Here is a 23,358-nt window from a genome sequence, read left to right on the forward strand (position 1 = left end):
ATTTAATTAATGTGCGTGTGTGTGTGTGTATTCTAGGGATGTCCCAAACACATATTTTTGCACCGCAGTCCCGATCCAATAACGAAAAATGTTTTTTTTTAACAAAAGTTCCAAACATGTTACTGTCCTACCATGCCACCTTCATAATGTGAAATACTTTAAGAGATGAATAATGTACAAAAATGTCTTTACTAAACGCTTCATTGAGTGAGTCCACTCACGCTTTGACGCTCGGTGCAGAGAACAGCCTGTCACTTAAGACAATTAATTGCCACAGCACACTAATCCAAGTTTAACAATAGTTAACAGATTTGTGAATTTGATCGTAGAGCTTCCAAGCTTCTCCGGCAAGATCGAAGCTACAAACCTGTCAATCATTGTTTCCTTTAAAAGTGCGTATGACACCAAAAAGCATGTTTATTTCATATTTCACGCGGTGTTTTATGCTCCTGAATGAAATGGACCGCTTGGATGTGTGTGGAAACGATCGTTTTATATATTCAATTTTTGAATCCCGCGCAATGAAAATGAGTGACTTCCGGCTTCAGTCTCAGGTTTAGGATGAATGCGAATGTGACGTCACCCGGGTCAGCATCTCACAATACAGCATTGCTTTATGGCGTGCAGATGGACAGCGGATTCAGCTGATTTTGCAGATTAATTCGTTTATTTTTCGCATCACGCCAGCCAAACTGCTGCAGAAAATTGTTGCTGCACCAGGGAGAGGCGTGTGAGCCTTTTTGGGTTTCGAAAAGTTCCCGTTCACCGCGGATATTGGTCAAAACAAGCCCTACTACTGTGGGACCATTGGACTTACGAGGAAGTGAGTAAACATCGTATTTTGTATTATGTCAAATACTGGGATCATGGCACATGTTTTAATACGGAGGTGGATTGCATTTTGTGGCTGATTGTCCACTGGCCTTGTCGCACGCCTCCCCCCCCCCGCCGGGAGACCACTATACTCGGCTTATTGCCCTCTTCGTGTGCCCGGTGTTCTGTCAAATTTTCAACCCCATCAGAAACTGCAACATTGTGTTAAAAATGGCCGCGAATACAGCAATTGCAAAATAAACATTACAATTTTTATTTAAAGAAAGGACTATTTACTTACGTTTGATCATGGACTGACATGTAGATAAGTTCTTCTCAGACATATCCCGCCATGTCAGCTGCAAAACAACTGCAAGCCACTCTCCGTTTATGTCCTCTCCGTGTAGAAAGGCATTGTTTAAAGGTGAAGTCGACAGTTTTGACCATTATGGAGTAATTTTGCCATGTCGTACTGAATAAATGCATTTTTATTATTTCATATTCCATTCAGCACAAGACTGTTATTTGTCATGACCGTACTATTTATTTATTTGGGAAAAATACTTCGATTGAAAGAATATCCTGTAAAAATATTGGAGAGACTGAAACAATGACACTGCGGCTCTCTTCGTCGCATTTTCCTTGTTCTGAATAATTCCCCTTCAATGGGCTGAATTGTAAACCAGATGAAACCATTACCCTGCCGACGTCAGCCACCTGTTGGGGACGCTAGAGCCCTATAATGGTAGGCGTGGCTAAACGGCAGATTAAAAGACTCATTTCTCGTCATCTGCGCGCTGCCAAATTGTTGTATATAGTGTAATTGTCTCAAAATATGATTCTAATTCACATAATAATGCTATTTAAGACTTTTTTCATCCTGTCGTACACACTTTAAGTACCAAATGCAAGCTGGACAATTTGGTCGCACCGCTTAGCAGGAGGGATGGTGAACGGCTGTGGTGCTGTATGAGCATGAAACAGAAAAGCATAGTTTTTTTTATTAAAAACCCAATCCTTTACACCTGATTCGGATCCTCTGAATAATGGCGTGCTCGGCCCAATTTCAGATCACGTGATCGTATCGGGACATCCCTAGTTCATTCTGGGAAAACCAACTACAATAGCTACCTCTTTGATGTCATCATTGACCACCGTATTGAGCAGGTCCATGTCAACTCCCTTGTTCAGCAAGTCGAGAAAATGCTCAAAACCTTTGTTGCCAACATTCTCTTTCTTGAGTTTTGAACTATGGCTTTGATGATGAAGAACTGGGGTGACACGGGGTGCAGCCATTTTATGATGAGAAGCCTGGAAAATAGAAAAATGTCATCTTCAGTATTTCATTGATTTAATAATCGTATTATTTATTCTGAAAAAAACCCTACTACAATGGCTACCTCTTTGCTGTCATCATTGGCCACCGTACCGCGCGAGTCCTTGTCAACTCCCTTGTTGAGAAACCCAGTAAAGTGCTCAACGCCTTTACTGCCAACAATCCCTTTTTGGAGTTTTGAAATATTGCTTTGACTACAATGAGGTGGAGTGACAGGGAGTGCAGTCATTTCATGATGAGGAGCCTGGAAAAAATGTAATCTTTAGTATTTCATGGATTTAATGAATGTATTATTAATTTTGAAAAAACTACGACAATGTTTACCTCTTTGCCATCATCATTGGCAACCGTATTGAGCAATTCCATATCAATTCCCTTGTTGAGTATTTTAAGAAAGTGCTCAAAGCCTTTGTTGCCGGTTTTCTCTTTCTGGATTTTTGAACTATCGCTTTGACCATGGTGATGACGAGGGGTTACAGGGAGAGCCGCTCTTTCATGAGGAGCCTTGAAAAAGAAGAAATGTAATATTTAGTATTTCATTGACTTAATAAATGTATTATTTATTCTGAAAAAAACTACTACAATGGCTACCTCTGTCATGTCATCATATTTCATGGATTTAATGAATGTATCATTTATTCTGGAAAAAAAAATACCATAATGTCTACCTCTTTGTTATCATCATTGGCCACCATATTGAGCAAATCCATGTCAACTCCCTTGTTGAGTAAGCTAAGAAAGTGTTCAAAGCCTTTGTTGCTGGCTTTCTCTTTCTGGATTTTTGAACCATCGTTTTGACAATGAGGATGACGTGGGGTGACAGGGAGTGCAGCTGTTTCATGAGGAGCCTTGAAAAAGAAGAAATGTAATATTTAGTATTTCATTGACTTAATGAATGTATCATTTATTCTGAAAAAAACTACTACAATGGCTACCTCTGTCATGTCATCATATTTCATTGACTTAATGAATGTATTATTTATTCTGAAAAAAAAAAAAACCTACTACAATGGCTACCTCTGTCATGTCATCATTGGCCACCGTATTGAGCAAGTCCATGTCAACTCCCTTGTTGAGCAAGCTAAGAAAGTGCTCAAAGCCTTTGTTGCTGGCTTTGTCTTTCTGGATCTTTGAACTATTGTTTCCACTGAGAGGAATTGTGGTGACACATGGTGTGGCTGTTTCAGGAGACTGGAAAAAGTAACAATGTAATCTTTAATAATTCATGGATTTAACAAAGCAAATATAATATAATATAAATTTAGAAATATTCTGTAACGTCCTGAAAAAATGGGCTTAGAATTAATCCGATTTTAATCAGTAATGATTTTGGCTGATTATGGCGTGTTTTTCTGCTCATTAACATTAATAATCAAAATGGTTAAGGCGTGTGTGGCGGTTGGTTGTAATAACAGAGAAGATAGACGGAGAGACTTGAAGTTCTACCGTATTCCAAGAGACCCAGAGAGGAGAGCGAGATGGACTGCTGCAATTCGACGAAAAAACTAGGCTCCAAACGATTACCACGGATTATGTAGTAGTCATTTTATATCTGGTGAGATGCATTTAATATATATTTAGAGGGTTTTGGGCTGACAACCACAATTAAGATCATTGCGAGGCTAATCGCCGACAACATACAGTTTCAAATTCAAGATGCTTATTTCTTCCACCATCATTACATTTTGAATAATATTTAGCTGGTACCAAGTGAAAGAAGCTGGCCTCGTCTACGGATCATCAGTTAAACAAGTGTGTCCAAACCTTTTGCAAAGGGGGCCAGATTTGGTGTGGTCAAAATGCGGGGGGCTACCTTGGCTGATTTACATAGAACAATATATTTAAACAAATTTTAGCAAGCCCTTCTGTGTGTCACATTTGCTTTATTATTTTTTTAAATTCATAATTTCAACAGTCCCGTCTTTGTGGCTTTCTCTTTCGACACTCGGACTCTTGCGAAATACTGCTGCTGTGAAAAAATAAACTAGCTTCAAGTTGCTATAATTTCTCGCTGCGTATCTTCCCTGTAATGTTGTCGTACATGTCAGCGTGTCTTGTTTAGTAATATTGCGTCACATCGAACTCTTTGAAAACAGCGACTGTCTCTTTGCAAATGAGGCAGACACAGTTGTTGCGTGTTTTATTGAAATGTCCAATATCCACCTATCCTTGAAGCGTTTGCCATTGCAGTCAACTTTTTTTTTTTTTTTTTTTGGATTGTCGCCATTTTAGAAATCAAACAGGGTAATGTTGCTTAGAGTGCTGCTCTTAAAGTTTTTCAAACTTTCGTGATAATAGGCTGATTTTGTGTGGACAAGATAGTTGTAGATATCAGGGTAGCAGATGTCAGGCAGAGGGCGAAGACAGCGGGTCGAAAAATATCGAATTAGGCATCAAATATGGATCTGGCGAATGGATAGACTGAAGCTTTTCCACATAACACCTTTTATGCAACGCATCCAATGAGTTTACAGCGTCTGAAAGCACCGGGGCTTCCATGAATTGCTCTATAAACTGAACGACTAATTGAAACCATTGAGCATAGAGCTTGACAGAGACGGACAATATGGCGGCCGGATACAGCGACACGTCATTCTGTGACGTTGGTGAGTAGGGTCTACAGAGACGAGTGCTTCGGGCACTCGTTCTCACGCTGCATTCGAGGAAGGTGGGAAGTCGGACTTATCCCGCTCAGAGGGTACCAGTTGCAACCTTAGCGCAATCCAAGTGAATGTAAACAGGAAAGATGGCTGATCGCCACAAGTTGTTTTTTTTATTTTGGCCATCAAAATACATTTTGACCTCCAGCAAACCTGACTTCTCATAAGCGATCAAATAGTGGAGGCGTACTAATGATATTTTTCCAGATCAGGGGTTGGAAACTGACTTCCCAGCTTCCTAGAATGCAGCATCGGTCTGCGGAGTTATCTGACGGCCGGTAAAACAGCAAAATGTGCATTTAGAGGCTGTGGAAACATACAGAAGGAAAGTTTCCACAAATTCCCGATGAACAAACGAGGAAAAATATAAACTGGTCACTTGCTGTTGGCATCGACATAAAACAATCAGCGGTGAAAAAAAAAACAAAAACAAAAAAAAAACAATGGGATATCACTCCGCCCTGCTCATCAGCAGAGCTTCTGGATTACAAATGTTGCTGTTCATACTAGAGGTGCACGATAATTATCGGTCCGATTATAGGAATTATGACGTCATCCCAATAAATCCGATAACAATATATGTCATCGGGCCTATTAATAATATTTTTGGTACGGTGTCGGATTGGGATGTGTGCATTTGTTTCCACTCCTGTTTTGCCAGTATGCAAAGTTTTGTTACTGTTCTAGAGGCCGTATTTTTCCTTCGCTGAGTTATAAACCTTACTATGGGAATTAGCAAATGTTTGCATTTTACAGTGTTGTGTTTAGGAGTTCTTGAGAGGCCTTTTGGTTATTGATAGGCTTGCTATTCTATAATTTCCACGTTAAGAAAGTTGTTTCATGGACCAAGACGACAAAAGTCTCCTCTCCTGTTGCACCAAATGTTTTATCTGCTGACAAAGAACAATACCTGTTGGGTTTATGTTTGTTTTAGATCAGTGCTCATTGTTCAGGGGAACACATCGTTAATGATATTGACTGATGATTGTGATTGACTCAAACTATATTTATTTGAAAAAATTTATATGGGGACTTTATTTTTAGTCAAAACTGTTCTTGCTTTGTTTTGTTCATTATAATAATGTTCATGTAATCATGAAAATTCTGGTTTGGTCAAAGGCAAATCTATGCTGAATCAAACACTAGCATTTTTGACCTACAGACTTCAAAAACTCCAGTGAATATACATTGAATAATTATATCATAATAATAATAATAATATGTATTATCGGTTATCGTATCGGCCTTGAGGAACAGGAAGTTATCGATATCGGTTTCAAAAAATGGATATCGTGCACCCCTAGTTCATACTGCAATTATTGACATGCAATGGTAAGTTTTAATAAATTTATCCCAAAAAAATAGCCAACACTGTTGATTGCATGGGTCATCGATGATTTTCAGGAGTGCATACTGTATGTTGTTTTTTTATTGGCATGGTAAAATGGTGCCATTGACTCGCGCTAGCTTAGCCACTCCGGAGCCCTGCATCTAACAAATCACTTGCAAACGAAACGGAATTTGTTAAAATCAACTCCAACTAACTCGAATATTAAGCCTTATGTCAAAAATCCTGAACTTCCGCTATAAGATGTAAGTCTATATTATCAAAAGTACATTAACTTTTGACAATATTGATGATGATATGTAGTGTATTATTTCTGTCATGTAAACGTGGGAAAGCACAGAGTTTGTCTTCTCTAATTCACATCAGATGAACCATTTAGAACATACAGTCTTGTTCAAACAGTAATTGTATGATTAAAGTGCTAACCGGGCTGCTTGATGTAAATTTCCCGGGTTCGTACAGCCTTTGCCCCATTAGTGCTTTGACCCGACGCTTCAGGGGATGGTCCTCCAGCCGCTCTGTCCTAGGGCTTGGAGAGTCGTCCCTCTCAGTAGGCATCCCGTAAATCTTGTACTGGGATTTAAAGAAATTGTCTGAATAAAGAGTCACAGCAAACGTGTAAATTGGTGATTACGCATATTCAGTTACTCACCGCTGCCTGCGACAAGCTGAAAGGATGTTGCTGCTGCAACATTTTAGTCACCTTCTCTTTAAGTGTTAAACCTTCCAAATCTGGTGTTGATTCCATCCTAGTCTTTTCAAGAAGAGCAGCTTTCTTGTGTGAAATTTGTTCCTCTAACTGTCTTAGCATATTCCTTTTTCTGACCAGCTCTGGATCAACTACATCAGAGTAAAATTTACTGTGACCGCTATGGGGTGCGTTCGCTTCCATGTCACGATAGTCTCTCTCGTGCACCGAATTCCTCTGGTCACTGAAAAACGGATCCATTCTTCTGCCAAGACAACCTCACGCAAAGATGTATCCGTCCTATGTAGCGGAGAGAGGTGAGTTAAGGTTAGCTTAGCTTCGATGTAACCACACCACAAGGCTATTTTCGATGCGAAAGGGTGCAAAAGAGAGTTTACCAACCTCCACACAAATATTATAATACTGTAACTCACCGTTCATTGCAGGGCAAATCGACAAAACACCCATATCACTAGTGACTTCGCTTTGTTAATAAGAATTTCAGACCGTTTTCTTCTTCTACTGCGTCACATTCGGAAATAAACGTGTAATCGAATTTGTTTTAAAATATAATTAGTGACTTCAAAAAGATGCGTGGATATTGTCGATGCTCAGAACAACCATTTTCGACGACTAATGAAAATATAGGTCTTCTTCCGTGGGTCAGTAAGAGGATGTTTCTAGTTTGTGGCTCCCTCTGTTGTATGGAAGAGCGTATGTTACATGAAGAGTAAAAATCAGGACAAATTCCAACCTAACCTACACTCCTGTGTGCAGTTTATTGCACTCTGTAAACAAAGTTAAAAAAAAAATAATAATAATAAACTGCCGTTTCGTGTTTCCTAGTAAAAGCATGCTGTTTTCCTGTAATGTCCAGCTAAAACACATATTTCAAACCTTTGAATTGGTGGTGGCATAACACAAACATTCAACTCACAGGTTTATAGAAGCAAAAATAAAATAGGCGCACCCTTTTTTAAGTTATTGCACCTGTTCTGGTGTCGCCCCCCCCCCCCCCCCCCCATCTTGGCCGCAGATAAAGGCTGTTTCACATTTTAAGCTGGGCTATTTCGAACAGTGTTAAGGCCAGGGGTGAAAGTGGGCCAGAACGGTCAGGAACGCAGTTCCGGTATAAGATTCAGGGCCAGAACGCAGTTCCGGTATAAGATTCAGGGCCGGAATGCTGTTCCGGTACACGGTGCTTTGATTCCGACAAATGACAGCAACTGTCAAAACGCTATGTTAAAAAAAAAAAAAAAAAGAAAGCTAAGCTGCCACACATGCATTTAATCTCCAAGAAGAAGGCAATCTACCAACATCAGATTTACATACACAAGTGTTAACAAGAAAAAAGCAAAATAAAGTGCTTGTGTAAGCGTCATCCATTTCCACCGATATTTATTATTTTATTCCACGGACGGCATGGAGGTTTCCTCAGCTGCTGCAGTTATCCGAGTCTGACGATGATGAGTCACGTCAATGTGCGAATGCATGCAGCAACGCAAAACGCCTGGACTCATTTATCCGTTCAATTGGCTGACATACTGAGATGTGATCAGCAGAGATAGTTAGCTCTGATGGGTTCAAATGTGCATGTTTTCTGGAACAGCAAAAAAAAAAAAAAAAAAAAAAAAAAAAAAAAAGGTTGAATTGATGCGACAAAAAAAGGGCAATGCAACATAAAATGGATCAAATCTTTAAGAGCAACGAAAGAGTTGAGGAAGCTTACTTATCATATTTAGTTTTATTTGCTCTGATGGAGAGGTTCAGGACATCTTAGCTGTCAATGTGCACTTTGGACTTAGATTTGTTCATTTATGATAGGCTACTTATTCATTTCCTTATGATTTAAAAAAGACAAAGTTTGCGCAATATTTAAATATATTCCATTTCACTCTCTATAAGTAATTGGACTTATTTTTCTGAATGTATGTTACTTATATCTTTAATATTTAAAAAAAAAAAAAAAAATGTTTACATTAACTTCAATTGTATTATACATCCTATGTTCTTAAGTAGTTAAAATTGAGATTTGGCATTTAGTATGTGAGGAAATGAGGGAAAATAAAAATTAGGAGATGGAGGTTTGGGTTATTGCTGTTTTTGTTAACTTTTATTTTGCAAATCATTGAAAAAAATACAATTTTGAATGAAAATCAGTTTTTGTATGTGTTATAGAAATAACTGTGCTGAAACAGTTTTCTTTGCATTTCAGTAGTTTAAGAGGTTTGACCCCTCCCACCCCCCCAAATGAAAGAAAAAAATAAATGAATAAAATTTCTCGCTCCGTGGCGTCCTTCACGTCGGCGAGTTCCGGCAAGAAATTCTAGCCACTTTCACCCCTGGTTAAGGCCAAATTATACCGGATGCGTGTGCGGTACGGATCTGCCAAGATATAGCGGCAGAGCCAATCCGTTTCCATTCTATCATATTGTTCAAATTATTACAGCTGCATATCCCGCTACGAACCGACTGCGGACAAGCTCTGCAGTGCCAGAGCCCGTCAGATGGTTTGGGCTATTTTCAATTTTGGCCGAGACGCATTCGTCAAAATGAGCGGAGCCAGGCCTGGGGTCAACAGGCCAGGTGCTTATCCACGGCTTAAACACCAGCGCACATGGATGATGAACAATTCATCATGGAAGGGGTAAGTCACCAAGTAATTTTCGACACAGCAGATCCTTTTTATAAGGACAACTTTAACAAGGAATCTGCATGGAAAGCCATAGCAGAAGCTATGAGGACGGCGAGTTTTTCAAGTTATGTAATTTAAAACAGTAATTAAATAGTAGAGAACGGGCTGTTGACGTGGTCTCTGTGTCACAAACTAATGGTAAAAAAAAAAAATCGGGGAAAAATGTTCAGTCAAAACAAGTCCACTTCTGTTGATTACAGATTCGTGTTTGTCGTTGTTTATAAAGCCACATTGTTGCATGCAATGACGCAAGAGCTCACGACGGGACGGAGCTGCCGAACTGCAGTTGTGCGCAGCCGGTATATGTTCTCCTATTTTTGACGTACTGCGTGGCACGCAGTCAACACAGAGCTTGGCAGATCCATACCGCACACGTATTCGGAATAGTTTGGCCTTTATTTTCAGAGGTGGGTAAAGTAGCCAAAATTTTTACTCAATTAAGAGATGCGTTACTTCAAAATAATATTACTCAATTAAAACTAAAAGTAGTCTTCCAAAAAACTATCCTCAGGTACAAGTAAAAAAGTATTTGGTAAAAAGAATACTCAAGAAATGAGTAACATTGTGAGTAACTGCTTAAGATGGATTTTTTTTAACCAATGGTATTTCTTTTTCTCTGCACAAAGTTATCTGTATAACCTATTATTATACTGTACTATAACATATTACATGGCCACATTAAGCCAAAGAAATACAAAATAATACATAAAAACATTAAATTCCGATGAGAAAAAAAATCTACAGAAATTAAGCATTATTCATCCAAAGAGAATGAGTGACCTCTACAGGAGAAAACATGTCCTATTATGAAATAAAAAGGCTCACATCTCCGGTTTTCCGTGGCCAATCATTGCCACATAAAACCAGAGAGATCAAAATCCGCGCTTTCGAGTCATGTTAACGGCTATGTCAAATACTTAATTTTTCTTAACGGTGCTTTAAAGACGCCACATGATTGAACAGGCTGGTGTGATCATTGAAAAATCTAAATGTTGTAAATGTAAAATCTAATATGCAAAATAAAGAGGAAAAATGTAACGACTAGTGTAGCCCAAAGTAGCGGAGTCAGAGTAGCGTTTCTTCTTCACAAATATACTCAAGTAAAAAGTATGGCTTTGCAAAACTATTCTTAAATGGGCTTGCCAGTTGCCCCCCATCCCTTGAATTAAGGAATTGTTCCGAATTGGGAATTAAAATTTGCATTCCGTTTTGAACCAATACAGTATATAAATAGATACATTTCTATACATTTTAGGAGTTTTGGGGATGTACTTTTTCCCGCCTGTATGGCTTTGGGCGTGAGGGGGGTGGCCCTTTATTTGTATTTCTGAAAGGTGGCAACCCTACTCTTAGAAGTACGTTTTTCAAAGGTTTCTCAAGTAAATGCAACAAAGTGGCGATACTACTCACCTCTGGTTATTCTTGAACAAAAATTTCAACACTGTATGTAAATTCAGTGGTTCAGTCAGAATGTGCTTACTTACCAGAAAAACAAATATACTTCAAACCATTTAGAAAAATGAACAGGTGTATTTCAATACATACAGTATATTTACAAGCACTTTTCTGTATGTTTACAGTACATTTTACAAAAAAAGAAAAAGAAAAATACTGTCCGGCAATCTTCGAGGTCAATGGCAGTGAAACACTATCATTCACCGTCAGCCCTCCCAGTTCAAATGGACAGGGCGTCTTTTGCCGTCAATCCAATGAGTTAATACAATGTGCACAAAAATTGGGAACGTAGTCTGTGAATTCACTTCAAAATAACACAAATTTAGAACATAGTCTGTGTATTCATCTTAAAATAATATATATATATATATATATTTTTTTTAAGAAAACCTTACCTGAATAAATCGGGAGTTTTCTTGCCTTGTAATGTCTGATTTTCATTGGGACAGTGTCAGTATTTTTATTCATCTACCATTGCTATGTTAGTTTCAGGTTATTTCCAAGAACAATGTTCAGTTTTTCTTTCTTTAACAGAGGGGTCATTTAAATTTTACCAGGAATAAACAAACTTCCAATCGAAATTTTGCATAATTTATTTGGATTTTTTTGTATCTATTTCCAGCAAACAACGATTCCTAGGTTGCATTTTAGATGGCTTTTGTGGTGGGGGGAGAAGGTCTCTTGTTTGAGGGAGGACAGGTGGAAGGATATTAAAAGGTGACAGACAAGGGTTAGGCAGATAGGGAGGTGGACCAGGCCAAGGAGGTAGGGGAGGAAAGAAAAGCCGGGGCCCAACATTGGGAATGTTGGGGAGAACCGGTGGATACAGAATTGGGGAGGAGCTCACTGGACCATAGGCTGGTGATGGGAGCATAGGGAATCTAAATGGTGGGATGGTGGCATTTGGAGGAATGGTTTCTTGGATTTTACATGTTTGACTGTCTAGAAAAGCATTAGATTTAGATTTGCCCGATGAGGAGGAGGATGATCTGCTGTGGCGTCTTGGAGAGTAGGCCGGTCTAGTGAGCCTCTCCCTGCTCCCCGTTCTCTGGCAGCCCAAACTGCCATCTTTCTTTCCATACAATCGCTCATTAATCCGGTGAGACATTTGGCCAAGTTCTTCGAAACCTAAGTCCACCCCAATGGCCTGCAATACGCCCTGAATTTGTTGCTGCTTATACGCCTCTTCAGGTGTCAGGGGTTTCTTCTCCACCGCAGGAGGTGACGTGAACTTCGTGCAGCCAAGTCCTGCCTCACGTTCCATCACTGATGTGTCATCACAAGAATAGCGCCTCTTTGGACTGAGGGATCCGAGCCGTTTCTGTGGAAAAGACAATTTGGATCATTCCTCCCCAAAATTCACCTCATTCATTCCTTGATATTTAGCTGCCCTACCTGCTCTCCTGGAAAACAGGGACGGTCGAGCACATCAGAGAAAGATGGTGTTTGACGACCATCTTGTGCAGGGGTCTGAATCACAATATGGTTAAGTACATCCACATCCACACCTCTATTGAGCACGTCAAGGAATCGTTGGAAGCCATTGGACAACTTCTTCTCAGGTACATCATGGTCGGGGTTCCGTTCGTAAGACTGATGAACAGAGGCAACCAGTTTAGGGTATTTTCACTTGTACTTGCTTGGACATAAAGAAATCACTCATATAGTTTTGGGACATATTAACGCAAAGTAATAATGATAACTTGGTCTCCCAGTGAATGTGCTTGATGTTGGGCTTTTTTTCCCAAACCTGTCATTCCTCTTCCTTTGAGGAGGATTGGAAGTTTAGTTTTTCACCCCCCTACCCCGCTCCATATTGTTTGTTTTCACAGTTTCCGGACTACTTTACATAGCCATATGGCAGGCAACTCGGCATATACCTCATGTAATATGTAATGTAATTGTCTCGTATGGGCTGAACCTGGAAGGAAATTTCTTTGCAATTGTGAAATGAAAAATAGAATTCTAATCTTGACTCAACACAACACCGCCACTGCAATATAGAATGACAGGTATCCCAAAATTTAAAAAAATCAATCAATCAATCAATCAACACATAAATGAGAAAAATAAATATAAAGAGAAATAAAATGAATGAATAAATAAATTCAGGATGTAGCTATTGATTATTGAAGTAATCGATTAATCTCTCGATCAATTAATTATAATATTCGGTTTACGAACATTCAATGTGTTGCAGAATAAATTTTAGGATATGTAAAACAACTGTTTATGCATGCAATATAATTTATTTTGGCTAAGATGACACTTTTTTAAAGAGCATTAAATGCGAACACAAAATAAAATCCTGAGTGTTTCTTCAAACTAAGCAGAATTGCACTTTTTTTCACAAGAGCAATAAATGCATTTTAAAATAAATTTAAATACCTGAGCATAGTCTAAAACGGTCTAAAAAATATAAATGAGGATCTAAGTGCAAGAAAAGAACAATTGGCTAACTTGCATGGCAAAAGTCTGCTAGCTTAAATGCTATAAAACATTCACTTTTTTCCCCCCACAATGCCCATAACAAATCATTCAAACACATATTAAAAAACACTGCTAAATATACCTCTAATCTAAATAATGAATAATAATAATAATAATAATAATACATTTTATTTGAAGGCGCCTTTCCGGCACTCAAGGTCACCGAACAATCATTTAAAACATTTAAACATATCAAAAGTGATAAAATTAAAGTATAGAACGTCTAAGGCAATTTTAGAATTTAAAAGAGATATAAGGGCAGTAATAATTATATATATTTTAAAAAAAAAAAAGACCAGAAATGAGAGATTATTATGGAAGGCAAGTCTGAACAGGTGAGTTTTGAGTTTGGATTGAAAAAGGGGGAGGGAATCTGTGTTCCTGAGGTCAGGTGGGAGTGAATTCCAAAGCCGGGGAATGCGTAAACAAACATTTTAGCGCAAAGAAAAACAAAACAAAACGCGCACAGTAATACATTCAATATTTTCTTATCTATTTTGTAAATTAATTCTTTCCCAACAGACACATAGAACAAAAATCAACGAATCACTCATGTGGTTGAGGGACAACATCATGTGATTATCCACTTATCCAGTGGGTGGTACTGTGCGCTCAGGAAACTTCGAGAAATGAATTCTTTCTCAAACTAATTGGCTCAAGTGGTTCAATGCCTCATGAGGCGTCATCTCACTATCACTAATTGATGATGTGCCCTATAATCCAGTGTGCCTTACATATATGTCAGAAAACCTGACACAATTGTCGAGCGCCACACCAAAATGCTAACCTCAATTGTGTTAAATGGGAATGTCGTCTATTTGTCATGCGTTATAGTTAGGGATGTCCCGATCCAGGTTTTTGCACTTCCGATCAGATACCGATATTGTTTGGCACTTCCGATCCGATACCGATACTGGCCGATACCGACCTATCTGAGCATGTGTTAAAGTTTAAAGTTTTTTAGCTTTAGTTGTCAGACTCATGTTGAAAAAGGTTTTAGTACTCTTGATAACAACTAGCCAGCTGAATTAGGTGAGTTTGAATAACACACAACGGTTGGTAACAAGAAACTGACCTGTTTATTCAGTGACAAACATAAAACATTATAAATAACAAACAGAAATGGCATAGTCAGTCAGTAAAATGTGCAAATAATATTGTAAACTGTCTTAAAAAAAGCAAAACACACCAACAACCTCAGTGGAAAATCCAACAAATCCCCCAAGCTATTAGATGCTTTTAATTTTTCGTGCATTAGTTACAAAAATTGTATAAAAAGCCTCTCAGGTTTAAATAAACGACTATTTCAGTATCAAGTTAACATTTTAAAACAGTAAATAAAATACTCAAGTCCCCATTCTGTATCAGCAGCTTTAAACTACATTCAATTCATTTAATTTTGCGAATCAACTGTTAAAGTTGTTAAAATTGCTCCCGTTATTCCATAATTTCCCTTCTGTCTACTTTCGACATGTGAAAGTTTTAAAACTGTTTTGAAGATAGATTCAAGTCAAGATTTTGCCGATTTAGGAGTATTTTAGATAAAAAGTTAATTAGGTTCGCTTGGAAGGTTCACAACAGCCTACTAGGGAAGTCTTCTGCTTTAAGATGGCGGCTCTGGTTTTCAATACTTCAATGTTGCTAACGCAGTCGAGTCTGTCGTGTAGCATCTGGTTCTATATACATATGATATCTATTATCTCCAGTAAAACGACGTTGACGTAGTTTGTAGCAGCTGTCAGCAGCAGTCAGGTATTCTTGTGTTTTTTATCCAGCGGCATGAGTTGAGCTAAAGCCATGAGTTGAGCATTGGCATTACCCGGGTCTAAGACAAGTTATGTTTACTTTCGGGACGCAATGCCGTCAGTTTCTCATTGCGTCCCGAAGACCGCGCTGTGTATTAGTTCCGCTTTACTTGAGATATTTCAATAATCGGAATTTGGATGTTTGTGAATCGTTCTCGAATCTTCCACGGCCGAATCGCGTGTTGGATGGTGAGTCTTTACTCACGTGAGATAATGGCTCGTCATCCAGAATGAATTCTTCGGCAATGACTCTTGTTATTCCCTGGGCTTTGGGACTGTCGAGTGCCAGTTTGTCACGCATAGCAAATGTTTCTGCCAGTGTTCGTTGCGTAGGACCTTTCTTTTTGTCTTCGGTTTTCTTAACATACTCTTCATATTGTTTGTGGTGGTATTTCGCTAAATGCTTGATTAGGTTGGTTGTATTAAAACTTCTTACAGCTTTACCACTACGCTTGACTTTATTGTGGCATATGTTGCTCTCTGCCTCTTCGTCTTTGTCGTCCTTTAAGGTGAAATGATCCCACGCAGCTGACATTTTTACCGATAAAGTCTCTTGGTAAATTGGGAGACGGTAATGTAAATGTAGTGTGTTGAAGGTGTGCCGTAAAATGCGGACCGGAGTTTAGGGAAACCGAAGCAAAAACTGGAATGGATTATGTACGTCGGTGCGCTGGAAAAGCAGGACCGGACTTTAAAAAAAAAAACTGGATCGGAAGTCTGGATCGGAATTTTTCCCGTGTTCCGATCCGATACCAATGCGCATTTTTTTGCCCATATCGGCGTCCGATCCGATGCCGCTGCTTTTGTAGCTATGTAATATGTTGTTATGATTAGTGGTTCATAAAAACTTTTTGAAAATTCTATAGTCACATTAAACTGAAAAATCCACACAAATTCAGATCTAAAAATTATATATACAGTATGTATATGTACTGTATAACGTACATGTTTCCACAACTTGTTCTCTAATTTGAAGTGTCCAAACATTAGGAACACAAATCATATTAGCTGTTCTTAGACTTTCAAATCAATTTCTCTCTTCTCTATTTTTTATGTTCCAAAAATGCAGGGAGACATCCCTCACTTTGCAGCTGCAAGGCTCAACCCTCCCCCACCGGTTGTTGCTCAGTGTCAGTGAGTCAGCTGTGCTACACGATGGCTGGAGGAGGTGAAACTTCTGAACTTTTTCCCCCATCGAAGAAAAGAAATCGCTGGTACGGGAATACTTCGGCTACAGAAAAAGTTATGGACGGGCGCGGCTTAGAGGAGGGTCAACCAATATGTAGGCCTGTCAAGATAACAAATTTTAGTAAGCGATATATTGTCTCATAAATTATTGCGATATACGATATTATTGCCTGATTTTTTTTAACCTATTAGAAGGTTAGTAAACACTAGAGCTGGGAATCTTTGGGCACCTAACGATTCAATTACGATTACGATTCAGAGGCTCCGATTCAATTATAAAACGATTATTGATGCACCCACCTCCCTTTTTTTTTCTTTTTTTCTTTCTTTCTTTCTTTTTTTTTTTTTAATGTTTTGTACATTAGTTCCAAAATTGTTCAAAAATCCTCTCAAGCTAAACCAAACTATTATTTCAGTATCAAGTTAACATATAACAGTAAATGAAGTATTCCAGTCGCCATTCTGTATCAGCAGCTTTAAACTACATTCAAGTAATTTAATGTTGTGAATCAACTGTTAGTTGTTAAAATTGCTCCCGTTATTCCATAATTTCCCTTCTGTCTACTTTTGTCAAAGTTTTAAAACTATTTCATCATTTAAAGATAGATTCAAGACAAGATTCTGCCGATTTAGGAGTATTTTAGATAAAAAGTTAATTAGGTTCGCTACAACAGAGCCTTCTAGAGAAGTCACTGCTTTAGTACTGCTTTAAGATGGCGGCTGTTTACTAACGCCGGAAAGTCTGTCAGTTCGCATCTATGTTCAATAATACATGTTCTAACACCGCCGTCGTCTGTCATTTTGCATCTAGTTCTACATATATATGATATCTACTGTAGCCGTATGTTTGTAGCAACTAGAAACTGGGCATTGTTTGTAGCGGCTGTCGGCCGCAGTCAGGTATGATTTTTTTTTTTATTTAGCGGCATGAGTTGAACATGATATTTACTCTCGGTCTGTTCCTCATTGCGTCCCAAAGACCGCGCTGACTGTGTTTTACTTCCGTTTTACCTGGTATAATTCAATAATCGGAATATGGATGTTTGTGAACCGTTCTCGAATCTTCCACGGCCGAATCGCGAATAATCTAAGAATCGGAAATTTCGCACGCCTCTAGTAAACACTGTCATAAACGTTTCCCACCAGCTACGAGAGTTAACTCCAGCGTATTTAGTGTGTCTAGCAGTGGTAAAATGTGTTTTTTCTCTCTCTGGCAACTGTCTGAGTTGAGAAAGAGTGTACAATGTAAACATGATACGAGTCATGCACACGTGCCTTTTTATGGAAAATAATTCAATTATTTTTGTTCTGATGGTAATACTGCTGAGCCGTGGCTATGGGTTTAAGCTCACCTAAAGGACTGCATTTATTCTAATTTTATTTAAAATATTTCAGATATTCTTTGTTATCTTTTTATTTTAACTTAACATTATACTTATGTTCCAATTTGCTAATGTTTTGAAAAATAAAAACCTTTTCAATGGAATAAAGTTTTTATTTTTTTTATTTTTACATCCAGATATCTCAACATATTTCAGAGCTGTAATTGTTAAACCGTGATACTCTGAAACCATGATATTTTGGCTTAAGGTTATCATACAGTCAGAATCTCATTCCAGCTCTTGCCAACTCTACAGAATAGTTTAGTCACTAAATGTAGGAACATTATCTTGAAGTTTACACAGTAAAAATACATTGCTACTCTTCCAGCTGCGGAAATGAACATTAAAATTAAAGTATCACCATACCATACCATCATCTTCCGTTACTCCGTTTAATTATCACATGCGTGGAAATCCCAACATTGTTTAACAATATGTGTATGCTATATTGTTGGGACGTGTAATTTGTGTGATATAAACAGACCTGTCTCTTGGATCCGTCCATATAATTCCTTGCTCGATGATGATCTGTGGGAGAGCTTTCCTTCCTTTCTCTGGATTTTACATGGCTCTATTCATATGACATAAATAACATTACATTATCACTTATGAAAAAAATCATTTCACATTCTGGACTAAATGACCTTGAAATGTTACCTTTGTCAAGTAATTTGGTGAAAGTTTCGTCTCAAGTGAATGACTGTTGTTTCTATCGCTTTCATTTTTATATGTACACTGTTGTCTGTGATTGGAATCATAGGGCTGGTAATGCCTGGAAGGAAACGCGTCAGATCTATGCCAGCTTCTAGAGTTTTGCATGTATTTTGCGTCATCAGTGGGGTATCTATAGCTGTAGTCACCACGGCTGTCATCTGGGAACCTTCGCCTATTTTTTTCAGCACCCCACCTGTCCGGGGAAGACAAGCGTCCCCTCAATGGGCTCCTCCTATCCCCATCTCTGTCCATAGAGTCCTTAGAGTAGTACTTTTGAGGTGAATCACTATAGTCGGTACTTATGCTGCTCCTCTCTGTTCTACCAGAACCATGCTTACGGTAGGAATCCCGTTGTACATCTCGATGGTATTCACGCCTATCTTCCGTTTGGTCGTGGTAATCATCCCTCCATCTTCTGTCTCTGTAACCGTGGTGCGGCCTTTGGCCATACTCAGGCCTTTCTGAGTGCATCTTCACACAGCAACTCCAGTATGTAATGCAGTGGGAATACTGCAGCAGGGGGAAAAAAAATGAATTAACCCATATGAAATGCATTGTTTAAAGGAAGATTATGGTCTACATTTACATACAGTTACAGTTTGAAATCATCCTTCTCACTAGGGCTGCAACTAACGATTATTTTCATAATCGATTAATCAGACAATCAGATAAATGTCACTTTTTTCAATTACCTTCACAATCTAACTTGAAGTTGTTTTAGGTATGTTGTAAGTAACAATTAAGACAAAATGGATGACTATTTCCTTCAAAAATAATTTATAATTTATTACAGCTTTCTGACTTAACTGTGGTCTACAACTGTATGACTGGGCAACAACAAATTTGTTGTCCGAGTTTCGTCAGATGATTTAGGACAATTGTGATGCTCTGAATCCGAATGATATTGGTTTTGCTCAATCAGGTCAACTTTTTTTCCCATGACCAAATACTGTTTTTCGGTTTCAGCCTTCAGTCTTGATATGACATGTTATGAAATGTCAAATTATGACAAACTGTACGGCATTTTGCTCTGAATTCATCAAGGAATACGGCAGTGAAGACCCCATGTCGATATCTTTCATAGCTGCTTCACTAGAGGCACGGGAAGTTGAAAAAACCTTATTGGACCACCGGAAATCTGACATTTGACATGTCATAACTCGGTCAAAAATTGACCTAAGATAAAAAAAATTATGCTCAATCGTGAGGTCTCATAGAGAGCAATCAGCTGTTTTTTGTTGCGAGGCGCTAAGACGCTCCATTTGGAATCAACAGGGAAGATCCCCCACTGGTGGAAACTGGAAAGTGACAAGATAGTCTTCCCACCATTGCACATCAAGCTCGGCTTGATCAAGCAGTTTACCAAAGCTCTGGACAAGGATGGGGACTGCTTCACTTACTTGTGCCAGGCTTTTCGAGGATTGATCACTGAGAAGCTGAAAGCTTGCATCTTTGAAGGTCCTCAGACCAGTCAGCTCATCAGAGACCCACAATTTGAACACTCAATATATTAAGTTGAACTGGAAGCGTGGAAAGCATTCGTTCTGGTCGTGAAGAACTTTCTTGGCAGCAACAAGGCCAAGAACAACGCAGAACTTGTCAACAACATGCTGACTGCTTTCAGAGACCTCGGATGCAACATGAGCCTCAAAATGCACTACCTATTCTCACATATATCCATATGTGAGAATAGGTAGTGCAGAGAATCTGGGATCAATAAGCGACAAGCAGGGGAAGCGATTCCACAAGGATATGAAAGAGATGGAGACCAGGTATCAGGGACGCAGACATGATGACTGATTACTGTTGGACTCTGAAAAGAGACATCCCTGCCACTGAGCATTCTAAGAGTTCGAAGAAACGGAAGTTAACGCCCTGAATTTTGAACAATGGTGAAGTAACATGTTCTTGTACTTACCTTTATCAACGTCCACCATTCAGTAAAGGTGTGTGAAATTTCAGATTCTTAGATTATTCGCGATTCGGCCGCTGAAGATTAGAGAACGATTCACAAATATCCATATTCCAATTATTTAAATATGCTGAGCAAAGCGGAACTAAAACACACTCAGCGCGGTCTTCGGGACGCAGTGAGGAACGGACCGAGAGTAAACATCCACAACTCATGCAGCTCGATTAAAAAAAAAAAAAAAAAAAAACGACAGCCTCTACAAACAATGGCCAGTTGCTCCAAACTTTGCCCACGTTGCTACAAACTACCCCCACATAATGCTACGGTAGATATCACATGTATATAGAACTAGATGCGAAATGACAGACTCGGCAGCGTTAGCATATGTATATAGAACTAGTTGGTTAGTAAACAGTTGCCATCTTAAAGCAGTAGACCTTCAGGAAGGCTCTGTTGTAGCGACCATTATTAAAATATAATAATGGTCATAAAATATTGACTTGAATCTTTGAATGATGAAAGAGTTTAAAAAATTTCACATGTCAAAAGTAGGCGGAAGGGAAATTAAAATTATGGGATAACGGGAGCAATTTTAACAACTTTAACAGTTGATTCACAACATTAAATTAATTGAATGTATTTTAAAGCTGCTGATACAGAATTGGGACTTTAGTATTTTATTTACTGTTTTGAACTGTTAACTTAATACTGAAATAGTTGTTTATTTAAGCCTAAGAGAATTTTTGTACTAATGTACAAAAATTATAAGCAGCTAATAGGAGGGAGGTTTGCATCAATAATCGATTTATAATCGAATCGTAGCCTCTGAATCATAATCGAATCGTGAAGTGCCCCAATATCCCCACCTCAACCATTCAGTTTGCAGTAATCGATGTTTCTATCATGTAATCAGTATATTTTGCTGGAAAACAATTTTTTTTCTCTCAGAAAAATATTTAGGATCATTATATGTGTTGACAAAAATGAGCTGACAATGCCACAAAAATGTTATCGCTTTTGTCATATCTTTTGTATTTCAAATCAATGAAGCACAAAAATTCTGACCTCATGGAGAGAAACTGATGCAATTTCGTGATTCAGCATTGCAAAAATACCTTAAATCAGTTGTAGAAATCCGGACAACATTTAAAAAAAAAAAAAAGTAAAAAATTGTTGCCCAATTCATTGCCAAATAACTTATTATTCGCTTTAATCGATTAGTTGATTTGGTTGAAAGCAGATTTTTCTTTCATGTCCTACTTTGACTTAACAAAAATATAATGAAGAAATCTGATCATATTTGCAACTGAGAAGTTATGTGTATGTTATAATTTCAAGAATTTAGACAGGCTTCAGGTGAAGAAGGTCCTAATTAAACGACTAATTGGTTATTAAAATAGTTTAATTAATTTGCTTATCAATTAGTTGTCGATTAATCAATTAATTGTTGCACCTCCGCTTCTCACATACAAACAAAGCCCTCAATATCTCCGTTGCTGCCCCCAACCTTTGGAATTCACCCCCTAAAACCATTCACACCTGTTCAGACCTTCCGTCATTCAAAAAATTGCTAAAAACTCACCTTTTAAAACTGACTTTTAATTTATACTTTTTTCTGTATTGTTTTGTTCTGCTCACGTTTTTTTGTTGTTTTTGTTTTAACTGTCAAGCGTCTTTGAGCACCTGTAGAAGCGCTGTATAAATAAAATGCATTAGTTTTTTTTCCTATAATTTCAAACTGTGCTTAACTGTGTTCACATCAAAAGTAAGCGTAATAGGAAGTACATAATTGTGCATAATTCATTTACTATTGAGAGGGATGTGTACCACAATTGACTGTGTATTGCTGTTATAAGTGGTTATAAATGGTATAAATTTGTCAAAACCATTTTTGAAAGCAGGAATCAATAACCTAAAAAGCTACTATGGCATTTAGAATTTGGCCACAAATAGATGCATTTTCGCCTATTTTAAAGAGACATAACCTTCTTCATAATTTAGTTGTGGAAAATTATACTGGAATCGTATTTAAGTGATCTGCATCATCAATGATAGGCGTGTAAAAATTATATTTGAAATTTTGCATACATCTGATTGTACTACGCTGGTCAGCTGTTAATTTACATTCATCGGCTCCAAACTAGAAAGTAATTTTACCATCTAAAAACGACGCAATTATGTATGCAATTATGCAACTCATGTCACTGGGTTCCAGTAATTCAGCATAAAACCTGAGATATTAATAACGTTGAGAAATGGGATAGATAGCAGCGTTAGCTAGCAGTACTCCGCTCTTAACGGCCCACAAAAATGCATTGCATAAGAGTTACCTTTTTATCCGAAAATTTTGGATGATAATTGGGTATTCCTCTTGATCACCGTATCACTGAACAGTTTATTGATAAGCACTAAATTTACAATGTTATGTTTATGGCAGTAGTGTAAAGCAAAGCGCCGTTTTCAGTTCTCTCAGTCAGTCGGAAGTGGAATTTCTTTTTCTATCGCCACCTACTGGATGGAGTTTCATCTGGTAATTTTTTTTTTTTTTTTTTTTTTTCAATTAGTAGTCATAAAAAATACACAAAAATAATACACAATGGTAGTAGGCCTATGTGACACATACTAAAAAATTCTCTCCATTACCTTCAGTTGACTCTATTAGCTGTACAGCAATTTCTTTGCAACGATATACTTATTTAAAAAATTAAAAAATAAAACTATGATTAATAGAAACGTCGACTCATACAGTGTAGCACAAAAGTGAGTACACCCCTCGCATTTCTGCAGATATTTAAGAATATCTTTCAATGGGACAACACTGACAAAATGACACTTTGACACAATGAAAAGTAGTCTGTGTGCAGCTTATATA

General features: G+C 38.1%; 2 protein-coding genes across 3 annotated transcripts in view; both read right to left on the reverse strand.

The window, feature by feature from the left end:
* LOC130920264 (uncharacterized) overlaps positions 1 to 7,517 on the reverse strand; it is a 30,876-nt gene extending 23,359 nt beyond the window's left edge. Inside the window, exons 1-8 of one of the 2 annotated variants that reach the window (XM_057843352.1) lie at positions 7,280 to 7,517; positions 6,810 to 7,145; positions 6,584 to 6,730; positions 3,167 to 3,340; positions 2,818 to 2,997; positions 2,474 to 2,653; positions 2,214 to 2,393; positions 1,945 to 2,124 (exon numbers count right to left, since the gene is read on the reverse strand). In XM_057843352.1, coding sequence (XP_057699335.1) covers positions 1,945 to 2,124; positions 2,214 to 2,393; positions 2,474 to 2,653; positions 2,818 to 2,997; positions 3,167 to 3,340; positions 6,584 to 6,730; positions 6,810 to 7,106 — 1,338 coding nt within the window. In that variant the 5' untranslated portion in view covers positions 7,107 to 7,145; positions 7,280 to 7,517. Of the gene's footprint in view, positions 1 to 1,944; positions 2,125 to 2,213; positions 2,394 to 2,473; positions 2,654 to 2,817; positions 2,998 to 3,084; positions 3,096 to 3,166; positions 3,341 to 6,583; positions 6,731 to 6,809; positions 7,146 to 7,279 lie in introns of those variants that run through there. The other variant, XM_057843354.1, reaches the window with a different exon arrangement.
* Positions 7,518 to 11,572: 4,055 nt separating this feature from the next.
* On the reverse strand, positions 11,573 to 22,984 carry LOC130920265 (WW domain-binding protein 11-like). The gene is made up of 5 exons (XM_057843355.1): positions 22,817 to 22,984; positions 18,518 to 19,084; positions 18,345 to 18,431; positions 12,391 to 12,588; positions 11,573 to 12,316 (listed from the first exon to the last, which is right to left on the reverse strand). Exons 2-5 carry the CDS (start codon positions 19,043 to 19,045, stop codon positions 11,588 to 11,590), a joined length of 1,542 nt encoding a protein of 513 aa, XP_057699338.1. The 5' UTR covers positions 19,046 to 19,084; positions 22,817 to 22,984; the 3' UTR covers positions 11,573 to 11,587.
* Between the last annotated feature and the right edge of the window lie 374 nt (positions 22,985 to 23,358).

Source organism: Corythoichthys intestinalis, chromosome 8 (genome assembly GCF_030265065.1).
Source record: "Corythoichthys intestinalis isolate RoL2023-P3 chromosome 8, ASM3026506v1, whole genome shotgun sequence".
NCBI lineage: Eukaryota > Metazoa > Chordata > Actinopteri > Syngnathiformes > Syngnathidae > Corythoichthys > Corythoichthys intestinalis.

Bases quoted from the DNA above. Each gene is read 5' to 3' on its own strand.
- LOC130920265 (XM_057843355.1), bottom strand. From the start codon at position 19,045: ATGCACTCAGAAAGGCCTGAGTATGGCCAAAGGCCGCACCACGGTTAC. The intron at 18,432-18,517 runs GTAACATTTCAA...TCATATGAATAG, and splicing joins CACCAAATTACTTGACAAAG to AGCCATGTAAAATCCAGAGA. The intron at 12,589-18,344 runs GTCTGTTTATAT...TCTGTTCATCAG, and splicing joins TGGACGGATCCAAGAGACAG to TCTTACGAACGGAACCCCGA.